General features: G+C 40.5%; 1 protein-coding gene across 1 annotated transcript; it reads right to left on the reverse strand.

Moving 5' to 3' along the window:
- Positions 1-24967, reverse strand: LOC309965439 (uncharacterized protein C11orf97 homolog; the record flags this gene model as incomplete). Its single annotated transcript, XM_082844963.1, has 3 exons — positions 1-205; positions 13528-13720; positions 24826-24967. 3 exons carry the CDS (start codon positions 24965-24967, stop codon positions 1-3), a joined length of 540 nt encoding a protein of 179 aa, XP_082701089.1.
- Between the last annotated feature and the right edge of the window lie 11 nt (positions 24968-24978).

Raw genomic sequence — 24978 nt, forward strand, 5'->3', positions numbered from 1 at the left:
TCAATCGCGGCCGCCCAGATCCTTGCCTTCCAGAGTGAGGGCCCGGTCCATCCCTGGGCGCCGGCAGGTGGCGCGAGACCCTCCAGAAGCCGCGGCGGCGCGAGCGCAGGCGGGCACGGGAGGAAGGCGGCCCAGGGGTGCCGAGCCTCCGGGCGGGATCGAAGATCCGCTTCCTTCCTCTCGCCCCATCAATGGCCAGCGACGCCTGCCGGAGGGAGGGAGCCCGCGAGGCCAAGGAAACGTGCTGAAAGAGGCGCAGCCTACGCGAAGCCGACCTTGACCTCGTGACCTGCCGCCGACGCAGGCAGGTAGTGCAGTCAGCTCCCGCGGCGCGGCCCACAAAGGTGGTGCATTTTGTGAAACCAAGTTTTCAAGGAAACCCTACTGTCAGGAGAACATTCGCTTTGCCTACAGCCCCAAAAGAGGAAAGAGAAGAATCGAGAATTTTCTGAGCAATGAAAACACGTTCTTTTTCTTCGCTCCCCCACTGAATGAACGCTTCTGCCTGCTGGCTCATAGCTTTCTTTGTACCAGAGCTATGAATTTCCTGCCTATTCAGTGGGATGAATGAATGAACAACACCATTAATTTTACTAATCACTTAAGAAACAGCTTAGTATCTGCACTCATGAAGATCCAGCAAAACACTCTGAACTATAAAACGATGACTAAGATAAATATTATAGCATCCAAGTTTAGGGTATAAAGGGTAAGTATCACAGTGGCCTCTTCAGGTTTATCAATGAAGCAACTGAGGCATCTACCTCTACCTTGACTTAAGGAGTTTTTTTTCCCTGATGGCTTGAATTTGAATTTCTGGATTTTGGCCTTCATTTATGTAATTTAACTTTTATTCAGCAAAGTTCTAAATAGGGCATGGGTGGGCTGCTGACCTAAGGAGAGGAGGCAGTTTTGAGAGAATTTCTAGATCGCAGCAGTGCATTGGTGGTGCCCCGGCCCAGTGCCATGTAAGTTACAAGATGTTAGGGAATAAGTAGACTTGCTGGGAATGGGGCCATCCTCTCAGGTGTTTTTGATGTTATGCCATTTGGATTTATTGTGCAGAACTTTTTCATTGAAAACCAAGTACAGATTGTAAAAGCCTCTATAAAAATGGTTTCATTTAGGTAGTTTCAAGTGGCATTACCTGCCCACCCACAGTGACAATTTGGGAGCTGAATGGACAGCGCTAGGTGCTCTGGCTGTACCCATCAACCTAGTGACACTTTCTCCTACACACCAAAAACTTTTATAATGTTTTTATAGAATCATTTTTCAAGCTAGTTAAGCAAATTGTCTTTGAAATTAGAAATTTCAGTGATTCTCCACTCTTATTTTTAATTAGAAAGAAAAAGCTATAAATGCATGAATAACTTTTTTCAACCAAAGGAAGGAAAGGACATATTGGCTTTTCTTTTTATGCAATTCAAAAATCTATACCTTTATGCCCATTCCTCCCCAACTTCAGTTAAATAAGACATCATAGATAGAGCCTAACATTGTGTTTGGCATTTGCTAAATGTTAGCCTACTTGCTTGTATCCTCCCCCCACTCCCAATTTTCCCTAAGATCCTTCAGATATTCCAATTTTAATTTGCTTTAGCAACTTTTTACTGGCAGAACGGCTCAGATCTCATGAATATCAATTTCCATTGTGTCCACTTATCTTGGTAGGGTGCAGGACCACAAACTGTCCCTACTTCAGTCATATCTTGGTGTATGCGAGGGGATACCAAGCAGAAGGTTGTGGCTGGATCAGTGAAAAAGTCATGACTTACCTACAAACCATATGCATTTATTCACCGGGCAATGGTTTGTTCTTACTTAAAAGGGATGGAGGGGAGGAGGCAAGAGGAGGAAAGGCTTTAAGGGAAAGTAATAAAGCCAGGTGTTCTCATTTATTCATTTAGCCAACTGGGAAACTGGGATGAAAAACACTATTTCTACCTTTCAGAATCTATGGAGAGGAAGGGATCTTGGAAGGTTTTGAGAAGGTGGTTCCTGGAATAATTAGGAATGATTAAAATGGGGGAGGAAGAGGGCTGAGACATTAGTCTAAACAGAAGAAGCAGCATATGCAAAGGCCAGGCAGTGAGAACCAGGATAGTAGGTTAGGAATTACAAGAGTTTAGTTTGGCTAAGCAGATGGGGTTTTATCCTGAAGCCTGTGGAGAGTCCTTGAAAGGCTGTAACAAAGCAAGGGAGCAATATAATGAGATTAGTATTCTTTTTTAAATTTATTTATTTTAGTTTTGGCTGCGTTGGGTCTTCGTTGCTGTGCGTGGGCTTTCTCTAGTTGCGGTGAGCGGGGGCTACCCTTCGTTGCAGTGCGCGGGTTTCTCATTGCGGTGGCTTCTTGCGGAGCACGGGCTCTAGTTGCACAGGCTTCAGTAGTTGTGGCTTGCGGCTTCTAGAGCGCAGGCTCAGTAGTTGTGGCACATGGGCTTAATTGCTCTGCGGCATGTGGGATCTTCCCAGCCCAGGGCTCAAACCTGTGTCCCCTGCATTGACAGGCGGATTCTTAACCACTGTGCCACCAGGGAAGCCCTGAGATTAGTATTTTTAAAAACTCATTTGTGGGAGGAGGTGAGTATACAGAAAAGGACGTGAGATGGGCTTCTGGTGTGATGGCCATGTTTATTGATGTGGGCGCTGGTTAATGGGTGTGCTTGGTTGAGGAAATTCATCAAGCTGTATGCTTACATATGTAATTTTATGTATGTATATAATATGTCAGTAAAATGTTGCTAAGAAACAAATCATTTTGTCATCACTAAAGAATGAGTTGGATATTAGGGACCAGGATAAGAGTAGAAGTATCCAGTCCAGTTAGAAAGCTCTTGCTATAGTTCAGATGTGAAACAAAAAAAGCCTGAACTAAGACAGTAGCTGTGAGGATGAGTTTAAATTAAAATTAAAGGAGAATAGATGCAGAGGTACTTAGGAAGCCAGTCTCTTTCTCCAGGAAGCCTTCCTGGACACCCATATGAACACATCCAGGGTAGGTTACATGCCCCTCCTGTGTGTGCCCATATACACATCTTTCAGAACATCATTGGGCAGCAATCATGGCTGTTTCAGTCAAACTCCATCTCTTGCACAGAACCAGGCATCTAGTAGTATTCATCATCTCAATGAATACTTGAATGAATGAATGAATGCTCTTAATGTATTATTGAAATGATCTTTTGGTATCACTGTTCCCCAACTAGAAAGTGGGCCAGTATCAGGAGAAGCTGACAATGTGAATGACTTGCTGTGACCTTAAGAAGCTCCTTAAGCTTTCTGTGTAAAATGCTACACATGTATTAATCAGGACCCCGGGGACAAGCTTCAGAAACTCCATCAGATTAGGCTGGGTCTCGGGGCTTCCCTGGTGGTGCAGTGGTTGAGAGTCTGCCTGCCGATGCAAGGGACACGGGTTCGTGCCCTGGTCTGGGAGGATCCCACATGCCGCGGAGCGGCTGGGCCCGTGAGCCATGGCCGCTGAGCCTGCGCGTCCGGAGCCTGTGCTCCGCAACGGGAGAGGCCACAACAGTGAGAGGCCCGCGTACCGCAAAAAGAAAAAAAAAAAAAAAAAAAAATTAGGGTGGGTCTCATCGGCCCAACCTGGACAGGGTGCTCATTCTCGAAGCAATCACTGTGGTCAGGGGATGTGGACTCTCTTTACACCCTCTTCTGGATCTAGGGGGTAGAATCAGTCCCATATAAACCTCATGGACTAATAGTGGGGTGAAGGTAGTTGCCCAAAGGAAAAAGTGAAGTGCTGTTCCCTGAAGAAGAGGGAAGGGATGGTGGACAGAGGCCAACACAACGTGTCTACCAGCCTTGTGCAAGGAATTATTATTATTCTAAATGAATTCTAAATCAATTTAGAACTTTAAACATTCTATGATTCTTTTTAATTTGGTAACAATAAACAAATGTTTCTTTTGTGTATTTAAAGGCCTCCCAGTTTCCACAAAATATTACACAGGAAAAACTGGATCTCAGTCGCAAGCATGATGACAAAGTCAGGTATCAAGAAGGGCTTTTGGCCCCTGAATTTGCTAAAGATGTGTAGAGGGGAGCTCCAAAATTCAAGGCTCATTTTTTTTTCTTTTTTTAAAAAATACGGAACACTTCATGAATTTGCATGTCTTCCTTGTTCAGGGACCACGCTAATCTTCTCTGTATCGTTCCAATTTTAGTATATGTGCTGCCAAAGCGAGCATTCAAGGCTCATTTAATCAAGATAGATGAGGGCTCCATGCACAATGGGGCCAAGAATGGCCTATTCAGTTCCAAATTCTCTGGGGGCAAGAACCAGGCCAACTGTGGTTCCTCAAAATCTAACTCGTGCTTTGTTCTTCCCCAGGGAAAGAATTCGTTTTAAGCCTGTCCTACTGCTCCTCGCCAGAGACAGTTGCTGTTTTCCAGGGATGCCTCAGAACATGTTCTGACCGCCTTGAGTCTGCCCGCGAGCACCAAGCTCTGTCAGCTGCAGGTGCATGAGAAACAGGCTACCCTCAAATGGGTGGCTGTTTTTCGCTGAGATTTCTGTGGCTGAACATTGACCTGCCAAGTATACTTCAAATGTTTTTCTTGAAGAGATAAAATGGCAAAGTTCCTCCCAGTATTACGTACTTACCGGGAAATGGGGAGCGGCCAGTGAGCAGGTGCAACTGGAAAAGCTAACCCGTACGCAAAAAAAGATGGAACTTATTTCTTTTGTCAGATACAAGTTTTTAACTGTGTATAACTGGGCAGATGATTAGGCAATGATTGTTAGTTTAAAAGTATTAGGAATTGTATAAATTCCCCAACAATCCACAAGTTATTGGTCATTGCCCTATTCATTCCTTGATAGAAAAAGAAAACTAACACCAGCTTTTAAGGTCATTTCTTTTTATCTAAGTGCAAAAATTTACTGCCCCTAAAAGATATTGCTATGAATAGTCAATATGAGAATTTATTACGTTTATTTTAGGGTTTTACTCGCATGCACTCCAGTTCTTCCTGTATTCTTACTTGACTGAACAGGTAGTGCAAGAATTTTGGATGTTCAGGAAAAGGTACATTGTGAAATTCTGGTTAAAGTCAGAAATATTCGCACCATATTTAAAGTATTTATAGGGCTTACTTCTGCATTCTTCTTGTTAAACTACTCTTTCCTAAAATAGAGTTTATTTGCAGTCACATGTAGAAGTTATGGAATACAAGACTTACACAAAAGAAAATTATTTTGACATTGCAATAAACATGTTAATATCACACAGTGCAATGCCTGGCACATACGAGGTGTTTAATAAATGTTTGTTAAATAAATGATAGATGAGTGAATCAATGAACACCACTGTTAATTTTACTTTTCATGAGGCACTTATGAAACAGTTCACTTTCTTCATTCATGGAGAGTATGCAAAAGACTTTGGACTAAAAAGTAATGACTAAGATAAATAATATAGCACAAGTGTAGGGTGAAAATGGTAAGTATCATACTGGCCTCCCCAAATCCTCTTCAGGTTCACCAGCATCTCTGTACCTCACCTGAAGTCTACTTGGGTCCTCAGTCAAATGAGTTAGCTCAAATTCCATATGGCACTGCAGGAACCACTTCTATCCTGGAAGCACCACTGGACTCTGCAAAAAAAGGGAACTTCTTTGAGTGAGCTCGCTGTTCAAAGACTTAATTTCCAGGATCATCTAAGACAGGAGGGGAATAACAGCCCCTCCTGAGGTCAGAGAAGAGAAATTAGATGTGAATAAAAGCCGTAGATGCTGCCTGACCACCATTCACACATTCTCACCGTTCGTCACTGGAAATCTGCTGTGCCTCTTTCGTTCCCTTGAAACTCTCAAGGGCCCATTTCCCTGTCCACAGTTTGAGAAAGAACTTTGGGGATTGTTGTTAGAAGATTTTGATATGATGACCCCAGGATTGGCTGTGTTCCTTTAAAAGATAAAACACTGCAGTTTTTCTTTATTTGGATTTATTATGACGACTCCTTTGTCATTATCAGCTTGCAGAGCTATTTTTCAAGTGTGTTCCAGGAAATACAGGACTGAGAATTGTTCTATATTGACATTTGAAGGGCTCCATTAGGGTCAGACCTTGTTTGGGCTTAAAAACTTGCAAAGGCTATAACTTCATGTAGTAACACTTATTGGATGTCAATTATGTGCCAGACACATGAGGTATATTTGAACAAACAGACAAAAATTTCTTCCCTTGTGGGACATGTAGCTATCACACTCAACCCACCCGCGTAAATTATAGCTTTAGAGAAATTCCAGATCTGAAGAATCCAAAGGTAGACTTCAGAAGCTGTGATGTGTTAGGCCTTTAGTAACCCTGCCTATTTGCTTCTTGAGGCAACATTTCCTTGATTGCCTTGTCATTTTGTCATTTGTCACTTCTGAACTGATCAAGTGTCATTATCAGAGTGGAAAGGTCTTTCAGACACCTATCTTAGCAACTTTCTCATATCCATTTATAAATAGTTAAGCAAGGTTTGTTCATATTATCAAAGACGTTTTTCAAGTTAAAGCGAAGCCATGTTTTTTTTTGGGGGGGGGTGTACACCTGGGTCTCTCCACCCAAAAGTTTCCACTCTAACCCCTTTAGTTATAGAGACCTGGAATTATGAACCGGAAGGAAGCTATTTAGCCCACACACGTGCTCCAAGCAGGTATTATAATTAAGCCAGATAAAACTAAAGGCAGTTGTACTACTAAGGATTCTTTTTGTTGCCATTACAGTGACTTACTAGAGACAGCTTTATGATGACTGTTTCTTTTTTTTTTTTGGCCACACCGTGCAGCATGCAGTATCTTAGTTCCCTGATCAGGGATCAAACCCATGCCCCCTGCAGTGGAAGTGCAGAGTCTTAACCACTGGACTGCCAGGGAAGTCCCAGCTTTAGACCAAAAAATAAAAGGGCAGGGTTGGGGACAAAATTTACTGTCATGTAAGAAGGGGACAACATTTAGTTGTCCCCAACTAAATCTTAGGCCCAATGACGTTGCACCCTACCCCCATGTCCCTGGATATATTCGTTTGGGTATATTTTTCTTTTTAATTTTCTCTTTACATATTGTAATATTATTTCTTAGGAAATAGGTAATACTATTAAATAAGAATATGGAAAGCCCAATTAGAGTTTCAACACAATCCCAGCTGCAGGGGAAATCCTAATCTCTTTGCTTTTTAGCATTCCGAGAAGCAGTCCTTTCTTTCCCGAGATAATTTTCCTATGCTCTGTTTTGTTTTGAAGATATACATAAAGAACACAAAACTTGGGCTTCCCTGGTGGCGCAGCGGTTGAGAGTCCGCCTGCTGATTCAGGGGACACGGGTTCGTGCCCCGGTCCGGGAAGATCCCTACATGCCGCGGAGCGGCTGGGCGCGTGAGTCATGGCTGTTGAGCCTGCGCATCCGGAGCCTGTGCTCCGCAACGGGAGAGGCCACAACAGTGAGAGGCCCGCGTAGAACACAAAACTTAAGCACACAGCTCAGTGCTTTTTACATGCAACACACACAAACTCTTACTTGTGTAACAACTACCCAGATAAAGATATAAAACACAACAGGATCCTTCACGCTTGTTTCTAGTCAATAGTTCCCAAAGGAAACCACTATTTTTCATAGTTAAATTTATCATTTTTATTGTTTCTGACTTTCATATCATACTTAGAAAATCATACTTCTCCACCCCAATATTTTCTTTAAAATCTGCCCATATTGTCTTCTGTTACTTTTATTGTTTTATTTTATTTTATTTATTTTTAAATTGAAGTATAGTTGATTTACAATGTTTCAGTTGTACAGCAAAGTGATTCAGTTATACAGATATGTGTATATATATATACATATATATACACACACACACAGATATGTGTATATATATGTATATATATATACATATATATACACACACACACATATATGTATTCTTTTTCAGGTTCTTCAGAAGCTACTATTTTGACTTCTGTCTCTATAGGTTAGTGTTACCTGTTTTTCAAAATCTGTACAGGGATTCCTCCAGTATGTTCTCTTTTGTGCCTGGCTTCTTTTTGTCATCATAATGACTGTGAGAGTCACTGGTTTCATATGGCTTATTCTTTTTTGTTTTCTTGTATCTTTCCACTGTATAAATATATTACAATTTATCTAGTCTCCTGTTGATAGACATTTGGGTTGTTTCCATTTTTAGGCTATTTTGAATAAAGCCGTCATAAACATTTTTTCACTGTCCTTTTAAGTGGCATCATCTATTGTACAGGCACCATAAAAAAATATGGGTTTGTATTTAAGAGATATCATTACCATTTACCATCAAAAGGGTATCTAAAAAGAAAGAAAACAAAGCTGAAAGTAACTGAGACATGGCAAGAAATAAAATATATAAAATTACCTTGGTGCGGTCAGGGAAGATTATTTCATAGCATTTATTGTGTTTGTCTCATATATACAGCACATATTTACTATATAAAAATTTTTTTAATATAGAAAATATAAAGAAGAAGATAAAGAAAATATTGCTCCTCCCCCAACTCCATCCCCAGATAACCACTGTTTGTATTTGGATATTTAACGAATATACAGTATAATATAGTTTATATACATATGTAGTTTATATATATTGTGTATTGGGCAGAAGTAGAGTGGAAACGAGGAAGGAAATCCTTGAGCACGTGTGTGTAAAGTAACCCTGAAAGCCCAAGTGCAAACAGGGCATCGTTTCTAATGGGTGAATAAAAGTCAATACTCCCCAGCCACTGCTCCTTTTGTGTGGCATCCTAATATACATGCAGAAAGGTTGATTGTAAGAATCTGGGGGAGGTTAAGCGTTTAGATTCATAAGCATTGTAAATGTTTTACCCCATTTTCAGGTAGTTTGGGGTGTTATATTTCTTGACTAATTGAAGATGTAATCTCTCCAATTTTAGCCACTGGCTCACAACACTGTTTTTTAAGTAGCCAATGATGAGAGAGTTCCATTAACATGGTGATGGCTGGAACTGGCTTACATGTAGGATCTCTTAATGTGTATTAACTAAATGGAAGTTTTTGTATTAAATCTGGAAAAGTTTGGATTTTGACTCAAGAGATTATTGACTGTTTCACAGTGTAAATATTTTTAAGTAGGGAAGAGATATACCCAGTCAACAAATCTTTGTTGAGCTGACTTGATTTATTTCATTAAATCTGAGAAATAAACTTGAGAACCACGAATTGGAGGAAGTTTTCAGATGAGCTTAAGAAAAGAAGGAGAATGAAACGTGTATAACCAGAATACTAGGAAAAAGAACTTTTTAAGTGGGTGAGGGGGTGTAAGTAAATCACAACAGTTATGTATAAAATGAAAAATCTGAAAAATCCAAAGGTCCAAAACATAGAGTAATAAATGCAAAAATAAATAGTACAAACATATAAACATTTTTAATATAATTATTCAGTTATATTTTAATGAGTGGGAAATTATATGTTGTGTTACATATACCATACAATGTGATTCAAATATTTCCTATGCATGTAAAGTAAAACATGCATAGGAAAGAAGAATAAAAATATATCAGCATGTTATCAGTGGTTATTTCTGGGAATTGAATTACAGATGGGTTTTTGTCCTTTATTTTTCTTTATTTTCCAATTTTTCTATACAGTACATATGTTACTTTTGACAACTGGGGGGAAAGGAAGGTTACGGGTTTTTCCTCCTTTTTAACCTCTTTTTACCCCAGTAGTATTATAGTATTTGTAAAATGGCCCCCTCCCTTTAAAATCTCTTTATAAATTTCCTGGCTCCTTACTATTTAGTGGACAAATTCTAGAGAAAGGATGAGCTCTACCAAGGCTAGCATTAAAATGGTTGTCTCTGAGTCAGAGACTTTTCATCTCTGCCATTCATTTACTAACCTTTACTATACCTGTAATTTTTTTTTAATGGATGACCATAATTATATTACAGTGAAAGGTTAACATCTTAATAATGTTTTCCTTGAAGTAGACTCAATAAACATGCCTTTGTTTTATCATATTTGACATACTTAATAAAATAAGCTGAAATAGAAGCCCAGTGTATCCTACCTGTGACAACTAAAAATAAATATATTTTCCTCCATTGTTTTCAGGTGCTTAGCAAACTTTACCAATAGTCTTTCATTGCTTTGGATTAATTTATAGATAGGAACTAATACCAATAATAGGAATTACAGGCTAATATAAATGTTTTTAAACCCATCTAAACCATGAAACAAGCGTGGGTTTCTTCTGTTTTTTCAGACCTCAGGAGAAAGAGGTTTCTTCTCAATGGAAAAATTGTTCATCTTATCCTAAAGAAATGAGTGAAGAAACAAGTAAGTTTTTACTTTGGGGAAATGCTTTTTAATTCCAACCCCGTTTTCATCTAAAATTGATTTAATTTTCTTAACAGTGCTTCATTTGGTAGAGCAGAATATAAAAGCCATACCCATGTGATTCAAGTAACTGGAGAAACCTCGGTCTTCTAGACCCTCATTACTCAGAGTATAGTGTCTGAACGTGCAGAATCAGCATCACCAGAGAGCTGGTTAGAAATGCAAAATCTCAAATCCCAGCCCAGATCGACTGTATCAGAAACTGCTTTTTGATAAGATACCTATGTGATTTGTAGTCACATTAAAGCCTGAGAAGTGCTGGGCTGGACAACTTTATTATTATTATTTTGTTGTTGTTACATGCCACAGAATAAGAAGAAAATGATCAAAGTAAATGACTCAATCTGGTTAGTATGATGAAAGCAGGAGAGGCTTCCTAGTCTCTAACCAAAAACTGTTTTAGAATTTAGAACTACAATTAGATGATCATGATTCTAAATTTAAATTTTAAATGACGTGTATTAAATGTTGGAGGAGTTACAACTACAATGATCGTGTTGTTCATGAGAAAAAGGAAAAACAGCACAAGTGAATAGGAAAAAGATGACAGTGAGGATTGCCCAAATTATCTACCTAAAGTACACTTTATAGGAGAGGTTTCTGGAAATATTGTATTCCAAGGAAAACCTCTCTTTGAAAGCGTCAGTGTGTATATAAGATATGCACAACTTTTCATGACTTACACACTAAAGTCAATGGGTTCCCTTGTTTTTCCTTCTATTGTTTACATTGTTTCATTTCGCATTTCAAAGAGGGAAAACCATATACTTTTGTGGAGGGGGAGACGTGTGGGGTAGCAGCAAGAAGGTTCCGAACATACAGGAGGCATTCAACATGTATGTATTTCCTGTTTCATCATTCGCGCGGTCATTCTTGTGACTGATAGTGATTGAGCACCTACCGTGCCAGGTACCGTGCTAAGTGCCAGACAAACAGTGGTGAGTGAAAGAGACATGGGTCCTGCCTTCATTGGGTTTCTGACAGTGTTTGAATTAATACTGACCAACTTTTGAGAGTTATCTGTGGGTTTTGTTCATCTGTGCTATTGCTGTCTTGCATCTAACTTTCCTAATTGATAATGAGAAATATCTAATTCTCAGCTATCAGCTAATTCTTATGGATTCATCAGTTGTGATCTGTATAGCAGATAGTAGCAGTTTAAATGCCAAAATGCAGCTGGTAACTTACAGAGATGAAGCTAAAACATACAACAATGTCAGTTACATACTATAACATGACCACTGTAAGGGCTTGATGCGGGCTGGAGATAGAGGGCTGAGGGCCGCTAGGAAGGGAGTGTTGATGAGTATCAATGAGCGGGAGCTGTGAATAAGTTTCCCCTAAACCGTATGGGTAAAAGTAATGGAATTATGGTCAAAATCAAACATGTATTTTTATTATATGCCCCCAATTGATAAATTGGGTAATCTGTTGCACTTCTGTGTCTTCAAATGAAGGTAATTTGTTCTTCAAACCAGTCTTATATTACAGCATTTAGAAAATCATCTCTAAAATAAATTGCTTTGTGAGTTTTCTTGGAATGATGGATTTGCCCACTAGAGTTGGGACCTGACAAATTGGGTGGAAAGCTGAAATAAACAGCCCCCACTGGGCAAGTGTCCCAGACTTGGGTGGAACAACCATTACTTCAGGTCACATCTCTGTGGATTTTGCATGTAGTTGACTCCCAGGTTCCTAACCCTGAATTCCCATGGCCCTGGCATTTGTGCCTGTTTAACCACTACTATTCCACCCTTGTTTTCTGATGAGCAAATTCTCTGCCATGATGGCCCAAAGGTTGAAGCATAGTCTTGGAGTCAGATGGAAACAGGTCTGTAGTTCTGGCCTCACTACCCCCTAGACATAGTATCTTGGGTAATGTAATGTCTCCAAGCCTCAGTTTTCTCACGTGAAAAATGAAGATTGAAACTCTCATCTCATGTGACCCTGTGGATTACATAACTATAAAAGACTGCCATGCCTGGCACATGATAAATGGTGGCTACTACTTTATTATTATTAAACCCAGGTCTCTATTACTGGTTCCTTTTTGCTACACGAATCCCCTTAAGTAGCAAGTTTTTTGTTTGTTTATTTTTTCACCTTGTGTCCCAGTCTTTAGTGGCTGTATTTTCCTCCTACTGAATCCATATTCTGGAGGCTTCCTCCCTGGGGACCCCCCTCTTTTGTGGCACTTGGGCTGAGCCCTCACGTCATTCCAGATTCACCAGACAGCCCAGTTCCTGTGTACCGTTGGCTCACAGAGTTGGTGGTGCCTCATGACTTCTACTCACTAGCTGAGTGACTTGGGTAAATTATTCAAACCTTTTTGTGCCTCAGTTTCCTCATCTGCGAAATGAATTGTACTTGTTTCATGTGATTGTTGTAAAGATTTAATATATAATTATATATGAAGAATCTAGAATATGAAGTGCTATATAGCATTTGCCAGTATGACTCATATCTTGGTTAAGAGGACCCAAGCTTGGCACTTACCCACTTCTTTCCTCTCAGCCCAGGGTTCCCTCCCAATTGTAGAGTTCCCTCCCAATTGTAGGACTTATAGACCCAGTTGTATGTCCGTACACTACCTGGACACTGCTTGTGCTTCCATGTCAGAACCCCTGCCTTCTCCACATCCTGCCACAAATATCGCTGGCAGACATCGGCTGGGACAGTGAGGAATGAGTAATAGCTTTTCCCCAAACATAATGTCTGTGAGGAACAGTCTACTGGGGCCAGCCTTGGTGGCCTCCTACCTAAAATAGGGTAAAACTAATGGAACCTAGCAAAGCAGTTGCCTTATTCTTCCTGAATTCCCTCATCTCCCTTTCCTCATTTCCACTAGTAAACGCAGATCATCTGTCTAGAAGAAAGGACAGTGCAAGATTCCTTCCCACTGAGCCTGTGTGCTGGAAGGTCTTCTGTGGATAAAAAGGAAAGGAAAGAGTCAGGAGTATAACTCAAGAGTGTGAACTTCTATTGTATCCGTGGGGTAAATTGGTTACTTAAACTATTACTATTTAAGTTCCACAATGAGGCAATGTAGCTAGACTACAAGTAACCTGAGAGAAGCAAATCAAAAGAAGACTGGCTTTCAACTGAGAGCTGTAAATAAAGCACATACCACTGGTTTATAAACCGCTCAGTATCCTCCATGCTTGGGGTGGAAGTCAAGGGTATCCAGGTCTTACTTCGTAGCCCTCCGTGCCTCGAATAGTACTTGACTTGTGGCAGTAAACTGTTTCTGCTCGGCAGTCCTGGCTTCAAGCCTCCCACAGGGAGGTTCCTTTCAATGCTCCAAATCCCTTCCAGGGCCACTGTCAATATTTTCAAAAGCAAGATAATGATTATTAGCTTCTTCTCTTTTCAGCACAAAATGTTCGTAAAGTATTTACTTGGTGACTATTTTCTTTAGCCATTTCGGTGGAGGTTTATTTGGTTTGATTGATTAAACCACCCAAGGTCTCTGGCCTTTGTTTAATCTGTAATTCTAGCTCATTCATTGAATTATTCCCTGTGCAATTTAACCTCTACAGTGTTATTAATTTAACCTGCCCCTAAAGAAATAGATGAAAAGTCAATTAAGAAATACAAATAGCAAGATGCAGAGAAATCAGGAATAAATAATATTAATATATGGACTTCATCAGGCAATCTTATCTGATTCTGCTTTAACTCCTAGAAGCACAAATATTTCCAAAGATAACATAACCCAAAGTTACCAGAGTAATTCATCCAATAGATCCAATAATCTTCTAAACTAGAGGTTGTTTAATCTCCCCCTTGAAAGAAACAGTAAACTCACTGGAAAACGGCATAACAAAATATTTGTAACGTGATGTCTATGCACTGTACGAGGCAAATTATAGTCCTAAGTCCTGATACCATCAATAAGTATTGGTTTAGTAATGATTTGCACTGGGCTTTTCTCCATATCCTAAAATCACATGTTTACATTCTGGGAATCAGTTAACAAGCATTTAGTGAAAATCTACTGTGTAGAAAACCGTGACCCAAGTCAAACAAAGAAGTGAATTCAGGTAAATGCCATAAGTTGTTTTTCCCATTTCTGAAGCTGCAAATGTCAATGCCCAATATTCTCCACAGATCCAAGTCTGCCCAATGGCATACACACTGACATGATCCCTCCCTAAAGGAGTCTGTACCATGCAATGGGTAGGGGCACAGCCTTTGAGTTCAGAGGAGATCTGGGTTTCAGTCTCTGCTCTACCACCTACCAATTCTATGACTTCGGGCAAGCTATTTAATCCACGATGTCTCAGTTCCCTCATGGGGATGACAATAATATCTACCTTGAAGGATTATTATAGCATTTGGATGAAATGAAATGCTTTGTACTCAATAAATAGTAGCTTTTTTTTTTTACAGGGACAATGATTTTCCTGTACAAGCATGGACTCAGATTCTATTTCCAGAGGCACAGTCCCTGAGCTGACTCACCAGGCTGAATGTCAGTCCTTTCCCCTCCTTCCTGGCTCCTGAACGGAGCGGCTGGAGCTATCTGTCAAGATTCGTTTCCTCCCTCTTCTTCAAAGACCTTCAAGGAAGACTCCAAGACTCCTTCTGCCAAGACCTTACAAAGTTCAAGCTTTTCCTTATGTCTAACCCAAATCTTCCCTTAGTGATCAAGCCAGTTTCCTTTCCTGCCCCGTCTAGAGATAGAAAAGGGTAACAAACTCTCAGATGTAGGAGTCCACGAACACTTATTCAATACCCCCCGTGACACCCTGTGAGAAACCAAGAAAATAGATTTAGCTTTGTTCCGCATTGTGGGAAGGTCTGGTAAATGGAAAATGGTTAAAAATCCAGAGGTAGAACTCTGTAGAAAACCCACATCAAATTAAATAGAATTGTACTAGTCTAATCCAGTTGGCTCTTTCAGATGCAATCACATTTATGGCTTAATAGAGAAAATACCTGAAATGTAAATGCATATGCCTAGAAACGCATGGGGAAAAAACCCTCAAAGCAAAATGTTGTTACACGTACGTGTTTACTGTACTTGGGGATAGAGGGTGCTGGGAAAAGTAGCATGACTTTGCTTTGATAGGATATTTGGATGAAGACATTACGGAAAGTGATATATTCAGCTGGAGGAAAAGAGGACCAAAAAGAAGTGTGAATATCCTTTGAAGCAGAGGCTTCTTTAAAGGGCAATTCAACTCGCTCAGCTCTGGGCAAATGCTTTCCAGGAGGAGGAAGGAAGACAAAAGGGGGGTGTGCAGAACGGGGCCAGAGAGACCTCAATGTTGGCGGCCTAACCTGAAAAGGAAAAGGGCAGTAGGCATAAGAGAGACGCTAAGAGAAAGGAATCAAATCCTTTCTTGAAGCTCGGAATCTTAGAGATTCTTCTTCTCTCTCCTCTTCTCATGCCCCCAAACCTCTTCTACTCAAACACCTTTTTAGGTGTGTCTTTATCCTGAATTTTAAAGTTACAAAACCAAGTCTTTACGCTGAAAATTTTAGCCAATGGGATCTGACCTGGTCTATCAGAAGGTCGCCCTTTAAAAATATTTTTGTTTCCCCAGCTCTCAGGACTGTGAATAAGGAACATGGGAGCTTGAAAAGCCAGTTTAGAAACATATTGTCTATGCTTCCTTTGTATAAACATGGTCAGAGGAAGAAAATTTTAAGTAATTAAAATTTATGTTTGGTGACTTCTAAGCTCAGTAATTATCTTTTTTGGGGGAATTATCTTGACATGTCTTTGGTGTCTAGTAAGTTCCTTGTATATTGTAGGTACAAAAACATTTTTGTTGAATGAATTAATGAATAGCAAAAATATCGACACTTGCTGGGAAATATTTCACATTTCTTAAATTTGTACTGAACATAATAAACAAACCAGACTCAACGTTAAGTGTGCATGCATTCAGGCACATATAGACACAAATGAATGCATCTGAGAGTACACTCTTGAAATTCATTGGGAAAGGAAATGTATAAGAGAACACTAGTGAGCTTCATTAATCAAAGTTTTCATGACTACTATAAACTCTGCAGGTTTTAGCCTGAAAAATACAAAAGCCCTTGCAATTTGAAAACATTAAAGTAGTACATTAATGTATTTCCACATGGTCCTCTATAGAAAATTTTCAAAATGTAGAAATAGCTTTAAAATAAATGGCAAAATGAATGCAATAGTCCCATAATGCATGTCTCATAAACCTACCTCTTCTTTTTAAAAAAGTTGTAAGGAGGGGAAGATCTTCAGGGAACCACTAAGAATATATGAATTGTGATGTTAGCTAAATTCTTACTTATCCAGAAGGCTCCATAGGTAGCCCAAATTCCATTTACACCTGGCAGCAGATCTGATCAGAAAATTGCATTTTTTCCTTTCATCATTTCAGGATGATGAGACCCTGTAGATCCAGGCCCCTGTGCTTGGGGCAGGAATGTGTAAAGCCTCTGAAACCTCTTCTACCTCAAGTTTGAACTTAAACCTGGGGAAGATCGTGACAACTTTGTTGTTACTGAAGAGAATACGATTTTCTACCAGTACAGTTTCAAATCTTTTTTCCTCTAAGAAAACATAATCTTATATTTTAAAGTATATCCCAATGGCTAAGAGCAAAGACATCAGCTTCTGATGAGCCTACATTCAAGTATCAGTTATTCCACTGTGTGACAACAGGCAAGTCATTGTACCTCCCCCAAGCCTCAGCTTCCAGAGCTGCAAAATGGGAATAATAATGACAGGGACAGAGTACAGGGACAAAGTAGGTGATTAAATAGTTAATCCCACGAAGGGATCATAAGTAAAAAAAAATGTATGGGAGACCCCTCTAAGTTAAATGATCACGCAAGAAAGCAGGCTTGCTTAACAACAAAACTAAGTGGGCTTGCTTAGCTCCAAAACCATGCAACAGAAGCATTAGATGTGTCCCAAAACAATAAAACAGTGGGGGAATGAGACCCACATCCTGTCCAGTGAGGTCAGTAAGTTAATGATTCCTAGGACATGCTTCTCCGTGCACACTAAAGACAAAAATACAAGGAAAAGGTGACATTAAACTGAAACCTGAGATGATTTACCATATTTTAGTCTATGTAACTGCCTTTTCACTTATTTCCATTGCTGCACGATAGTCCCTGTTTGACCATGTAGGGACAAGAAAACTCCTGCCCAATGTGGAGGAGGAACTGACGATGGAAGCTTGATGTCTACCCTCCCCACTTTTCCTTTGATTATAAAACTGCAGCCCACTAAGTTCTTGGCATGCCACCCCTCTTGCGCACCCACTTGTAAATCTCACAAGTGTCCTATACTAATAAACTCTTTCCCTACCTGTCACTCTGTCTCTCACTGAATTCTTTCTGCACGGAGACAGAAGCTCTACCAAGCTCTATGCTCTACTAAGTCCCAAAACGCATTCTGCAGTTTCAATAAGAGCACGGGGTTGTTGCAAAGATTGAAAGAGGTAATTTGTAAAAACTTTCATGTCCAGGAGACACACTGTGAATGATGGCCAATATAATAAGTAAATAAATAAAATTATTAACGATTACCTCCATCATCATCATCATCATCATCATTAGAGAGACTCCCTTCACCCACCTACCCCTCCCCTTCTCACTGAACCCATATAGCTCTACGTCAGGAGCCTGGAAGGACTCAAAAACCCATAGAAGGGAAGGCTTAGAGGCCTGGCAGTCCATTTTTCTTGTTGTCACTGATGCCATTCCCCAGACCCAAGTATGGGGTGCACAGTAACAATCACCTGGGACATGTTGGCCATTGCAAGGTCTTCACAGCTCTTATTAACTGTTGTCATACACGACCACAAGAACAGGTGGGATAGCTCAATCACCTGAGGGTCCCTCACTGAACGGCTTTTTCCTGAGTCCCTTCTTGCTACCCAAATAACAATATTCTAAAATAAATGTAATGTTCACTGTTAAACATCCTTAAAACCTAACTTCTGGATCTTTTGACATTTGGTTGATATTGTTCAACCCAAAGAGAAGAAACTTTTGACCTTTTACCAATTTCATTCAACCAAAGGAGAAGAAAAAGGACAGAAATAACTTAAGTCCACTGCTCTGGGGTACTTCCATTATTGTCATCATTAGCTCCATCGGAAGTAAAACATGCTATCTTTTAAGTTGCTTAACTTCAGAACAAATGCCCCTCAATAGACAGTACGATTGAAACCAGGAGATTGAATTTGACCTTCAAGATCACTGCATTTGACCTTCAAGAAAAAGGTCATTTGCAATCCGGAAAAGAACAATTTCCCTGCACTCATGGAAGCAAAAGCCTATTTGGGATGGGTGAAGGAGCAAACGATAAGTAAAGAAGTGAAGACAATGAATGGGTCAAGCATACTTCCTCCTAACATCTGGGAATAGCTACTATATAAGTCATACAAGACCCTCAGAGTTTTATGCAGAATTATGGGTGTATGTGACAAGGTGTGTTTTCCAGCAAGAGAGGCCATAGCTTTCTTCTGATATTTAAAAGAGTGTGTCACTGAAAACCTCCTTCTAGAAGGTCCAGTGGCTGACCCGAGCTGCCAGCCCTCTGGGCTAGGTTGGAAGAGTGTGGCACTCTCCTTGGGTGCTAGTTTCCTATTCTGGCCAAGGACGTGGGGATTCCAGCCATTAAAAGAAGGAGAAGAAGAAAATGAAAAGAAAAAATATAGTAAGTTTTTGTTTTTCATCAATAGAGCCCTTTAAGACTTAACCTTACAGAATCAATCCTCAGCTTTGAAAGATTTTTCTAGGCTAAAATAGCACCTCCGTGCGACCTCTGGTGGATGTTATTAAAAATGCAGCCCACCATGCCCCCCAAGCATTCTCCATTTTATATGAAGAATACTTGAAAACACGGCTTAGAAAAATGAATTTTTATAAGCCGAATGATTTTTCCTAATCATTTAGACAGTCTCATAATCAAATGTATCCATTAAGAATAATACAACATCCAACTGGTGTATAAATCAGCTTTTACGTAATCTCTGAAAACAATGAAGGTGACCCAAAATATAATAGTATTAACTTAAATATTTTTTTTAATCGCCAGGGAAGTAGTATATGTAGATTGTGGTTCAGAGAAGTAATTTAGTAGGTCATTTTGCATCCATCCATAAAGTTCAAACTCTAAGACTTTAAACTTTCCTTCAAGACACTATATGATCATATGTATATGTATAACTGATTCACTTTGTTATAAAGCAGAAACTAACACACCATTGTAAAGCAATTATACTCTAATAAAGATGTAAAAAGGAAAAAAAAGGCACTATATGAACAGAATGAGCTGTTTTGTTGGTCTCTCTTTCCGTGAGAATGGGTGACACAAGAAGCCCTAAAAGGTGTTTCTATGCTGGTTTTAAAACATAAAGTGGGAAAACATTTTTAAAAAAAGAAAAAAAAAGACTTATTATAAAGCTATAGTAACAAAGACAATGTGGCACTGGTATTGAGATCAATAAATAGATCAAGAAGACCAAATGAAGAGTGAAGAAATACGAAAAAAAAAAAAAGTGGGAAAATACACCATGGAGTCTGAAAAGATGTACCTCTGGGCCTGCAGCATCTTCTCTTAGGAATCCTTAGTGAATTGGGGTCCCACCAGACTGTTGTTCAACAGTCCTCCTCAGAAAATGTCAACTTCTCTGAGTATAGGAGTTGTGCCTTACAGTTCTTTTATATCTTCAAGCAACTGTTGGTACCCAAGAGGGTTGCAGTAAAAACCTGATGGTTTGAAAAGCATGAAATATGCACCTAGCAATCAGAGAAGGAACTATGAAAATGAGGGGCTCCAGCAGTTTCAAAATAACATCTATGAGGGATTCTTGAGAGCACATCTTTTTTCAAATGAACCATCAGTGCAAGCTATCAATGCCCAGGCCATGTAACTCATATACCATGTGTATGTGGGATAAAATCCTTGGCTGCTTTGACCAATTTAAATGACTTCGATTCTTCTGGGTCAGTGATTTGCAAAGTGGGGTCCCTGGACCAGCATCTTCAACGTCACCTGGGAACCTGGTAGAAATGCAAATTCTTGGACCCCACCCCAGACCATTTTTTTTTCTTTTTAAAAATTTATTTATGTTTGGCTGCATTGGGTCTTTGCTGCTGCGCGCAGGTGAGAGCGGGCTACTCTTCATTGTGGTGCGCAGGCTTCCCATGGCGGTGGCTTCTCTTGTCGTGGGGCACGGGCTCTAGGCGTGTGGGCTTCAGTAGTTGTGGCACGCGGGCTCAGTAGTTGTGGCTCATGGGCTCTAGAGCGCAGGCTCAGTAGTTGTGGCGCACGGGCTTAGTTGCTCCGTGGTATGTGGGATCTTCCCGGACCAGGGATCGAACCCGTGTCCCCTGCATTGGCAGGTGGACTCTCAACCACTGCACCACCAGGGAAGTCCCTCATCATCTTTTAAAGAATAAACCTGAATTGTAGTAGTGAGCCACTAATGGACATAGGACTTTTTCCTATCCTCTAAACCTGCCCCCACAAGACAACACTGCTATAGTTGAGGATGGATTATTTGTTCTAAGTACTTTAGCTACATTTCTTCTGCTCACCCCAGGGAGCGCTGCATCATTTGAGCCCTTCCATCTCTCTAATCTCTCCTGTCAGCTTCTCTCTCTTGCTCTCTGAGCTCCAGCCACATGGCCCTTCTGTCCATCCCCACATGGAAGCCTTTGAACATTCTATTTTCTCTGCCTGAACTGCCTTTCTCCTAATTTTTTTTCCCCGGGTAACTTCTACCTGAATTTCAGGTCTATGCTGAAATGTCAGTTCTTTAAGGAAACCTTCCTTGGCTCCACAATCTTGAAATGCCCCTGGTTACTTTTTCTCATAGTACTCTCCTCTTTTCTTTCATTTGATTTATTGCAATGTGTGTGCAGCCTCATTTCCTTTATACACAATTATTTGTGTAACTATTAGTTTACCATATGTCTCCCTTACCAGGCCATAAATACCATAAGAGCAGGGATGTTGTCTGTTCAGTTCATTAGAGTCCTAGAACAGAGTTTGACATAATAATGGATGCTCAACAAATGTGTGTTCAAGTGGAACTAAGCATTGTTCAATTAGTGAAAGATTCTTCTATAGGCATGTCTGCGCACGCAGCCTTGTGAACAACAGGGAACCAGTATTTCTAGTCCTAGTGCCCAAAAGCCCAATCCAAGGAGCCATGGAAAACCTAACTAAGCAACACAAAGATATGGCAGGTGTCATCTTTTCCTGACTAACCGATAGGGAACACAAGTAAGTAAATTTGACTTGTGTGCAGACTGACCCAAATAGGGCAAAAGACCTGCTGCGTATGGCTGTGGGGCTGGTTCATTCCTGGTCATGAGACCCAAACACACCCTCAGACATGAACAAGGCAGAGTTAGATACTTTCTGCATCTTGTTTCCCCTAAATTAGGAGTCATATGAATAAGAGATGAGTGAGGGTCAGAATTACTCTAGCTTAACTTTGGTTTACACTTTTTTGGTTAAATCATGATCTTCAGGCAGAAAAAGGGTTTAAGAAATGTGGCTAAGAAAGAAGAAAAGGCTGTAATAGTTCAGAAGAGAGGAAGAGATCACTTGCTCTAAGTTCAAGTCTCGTGACAAATTTCAGCCCTTCTGTTATGAGAATTTACAGAGGAAATCACCAAAGGTTTTGAGGAACTATGAAAAATGAGAGAGTAGTAAAGAGCTAGTATAGGCGAATAGTCCCTGCTCCAAGAAAGACAGAAAGAAAGAAAGAAAGCAAACAAGCTGGCTAATAACAATTGCTACAATTTATCGAATGCTACCATGCCCTAGGCATCTTACATATATTATCTTTCTTCCTGACAATGAACCTATGGGCAGGTATAATTATTCCTATTTTATAAACGAAAAAGTAACTTCCAGAAATCATAAAAATTAAAAGCATGCCTACCTAACTCTCTCAAATCAAGTTACTAAACTAGACAGATTAGGGAGACGCTGTAGCCACAGTGTAGTATGTGCCTTTCAGCAAGGCATTTGATAAAGTGCATTTCTCTTTGGCAGAGAGTGCCCATGCCAAAGATGCTGACTGACAGATCAGGGGCTTCTAGAGACTCTACTTGGAACTGTTGGGATCACCATTTAATTTGTTAATTTGAATATAGGAACTTTCAGCAAACTCACCAAATGTGAGAATGGCACAAACCTGGTGAATGGTTTATGTGCTGAATGGCAAACTCAGGACTCAAAGGGCCTTCTACACCTAGAATGAAGTGCTAAAATTCATAGGACGGTATTGTTGGGGATACATATAACGACCTGTATTTAGGACCAAACAAAGGAATTGCATAAGCATAGGACAGAAAAGGCCTGGGTCAAATGTTTTCAGTTGGACAGGGGGGGAAAGAGAAACTAAGGATGTCATAGACTGCGTTTGTTATGTGTGTTAATAATATAATGTGTCTGTCTAAACAGCTCATGTAATTTTAGATCCACCTAATAGAAGTATAATTTTCAGATCAAGGGAGGTTATAGTCCCACCACATACACTAACCTGATTGTACTGGATTCAGTGATTTAATAAAATGGAGAATACTGGGATAGTTCAGCCAGTGTGGTGAAAGCACTACAAATTATTTTAAAGGTAACACTGAAAAAAGAAAAAAAGAAAGGACACGGAGTCTATGAAAGATTTGGTGGGTGCTCAAATAGCCACCACTATATAATTCAAAAATGTTTCAGCGGGAAAGCACCACATTTTATCTGTGTATATTTGGGAGCAGATGTGTGATTAGGGAGTAGAAGCTGTACAGAGACTGGGGACCTTTCCAAAAACTAGAGATTGAAGACCTTTCAAAAAAAAATTGAAAATTGAATGGATACTTTGTGCAGGTGTAAATATTCTGTCCCTATTTCAGCTGAGGCCAGGAACTCAGGAAGGCTGAGGCAGGAACTCTTTATATGTCCCCCACCCTGACTTTGTGAGCTCCTGAAAGTCTGGACACCTGCCTTAATTCATTACTCATTTCCCAGCAACCAGCCCAATGCCTGACATGCAAAAAGGACTCCATAGCTGTCAAGTTGGTAAGTGAATGGTTAATTCCACCTTTTACTCCTACAGTCACAGGGAATACAGAACCTTTAAATTATAGCCCCTTTAACAGGAAAATTCCCAGATAGAATTTTAAGTCGGAGTAAGGAATTACTTAAGTATACTGAATACTTATATACAGTGAATTTAGCTGCTCTAGATAAGGTCTCTGCGTGCTGTTGACAATAACAGGAATGAGGTATCATAATCAGGCACATTGTGGCTGATGCTGAGGGAAGAGGTCCTTTTACCAGGTGGCAGCAGTTCTGTGGCTCCTCGGGGGGGTCTCGTCTCCCAGGAGGAGGGTGCGTGGTCGCTCGAGGAGCGGAAGCTGAGTGGCTTCAGAACAACCCTCGCTCCTCTGTTGTCCTGGCGCAGAGGGAGCCACGGTGCTCTAGAGAGGCAATCAGGGAGGTGCTGCAAAAGGGCTGGGAACGCTTGCCTTCCTCTTTGGCCTGTTATTTTCATCTTCATCATTCCTTACCACCTACTGAAGACATGTGGGGCACAAAGGGCTGTGAAATATCTGTAAATTTATGGAAGAGCACTTGGACCTAGCGTGGACTCAACCATGTTGGCTGTGACTGTGAACCAGAACTGCTTTTACTTATTTGAATGTTGTTTGTGTGTTTGGCAGGGCAGGGAGGAGACAACAGCAGTGTGTTAAAACGTGGCCCATAATTGTGAGATTCTAAAAGGATCAGGTAATCATAATTTATGAACTGATAATCCAAGAGATGGGGGTTTAAGTGTTTGAAGGATTTCTCCAGCACTGAGTGACAGGAGGCAAGTCACTTCCTTTCCTCTAGTGTAGACCTCAGTTTCCTGGTCTGTAAAATGAAGGAATTGACAAAAATGATCTGCATATTTCCGTGTGTGTATATAATTTATGTATTTAAAATATAAACTTCATAGTTTTATTATGTGTAAAATTTAAATTTATATATTACATTTTACACATTTTTATAATTTAAACATATTTTAAAATATATTTAAAACTTAAATATATATTTTACACATTTTTATAATTAAGATATATTTTATAATTTAATATTTTTAATATCATATGTATGTATATATACACACACACAATTTTTTTCAATACCTTCCAGGCCAATGCCACTACCAATTAAGTTGGAGGATACCTGGACTCAGGTAGCCTTTTATGAAGGAGGGCTTGGGGAAATGGACCAGATGCCTTTGGCCACAAAACCATCACCCCTGCCTTTGCCGAAACAGCAGCTCCGCCCCCTCCCTCCAAAACCTTTGCGGCTTCAGCTAGTCTTAGTGCGGTTTCCCCCAGTTCACCTTTCACCGCTTCTCCTCGCCCACGTACCTCCCGCGGGGTCCGAGGCTGAAAGAGAACTCACACTGCTTCCGGGACTCCTGGGGGCCGCGGCCTCCGGTCTCCCCGCGCGCCCCGCATCCCAGGCCTGCGGGCGGCAGAGGCTGCTCGCCGTCGCGGCCCGCCTCGGGCATCGCCACCGCGGTCACCGCCTCCTCCCCCCTCATGCCGCGGGGGT

Source organism: Leucopleurus acutus (assembly GCF_964270905.1).
Source record: "Leucopleurus acutus genome assembly, chromosome: 8".
In the NCBI taxonomy this organism is placed as follows: domain Eukaryota; kingdom Metazoa; phylum Chordata; class Mammalia; order Artiodactyla; family Delphinidae; genus Leucopleurus; species Leucopleurus acutus.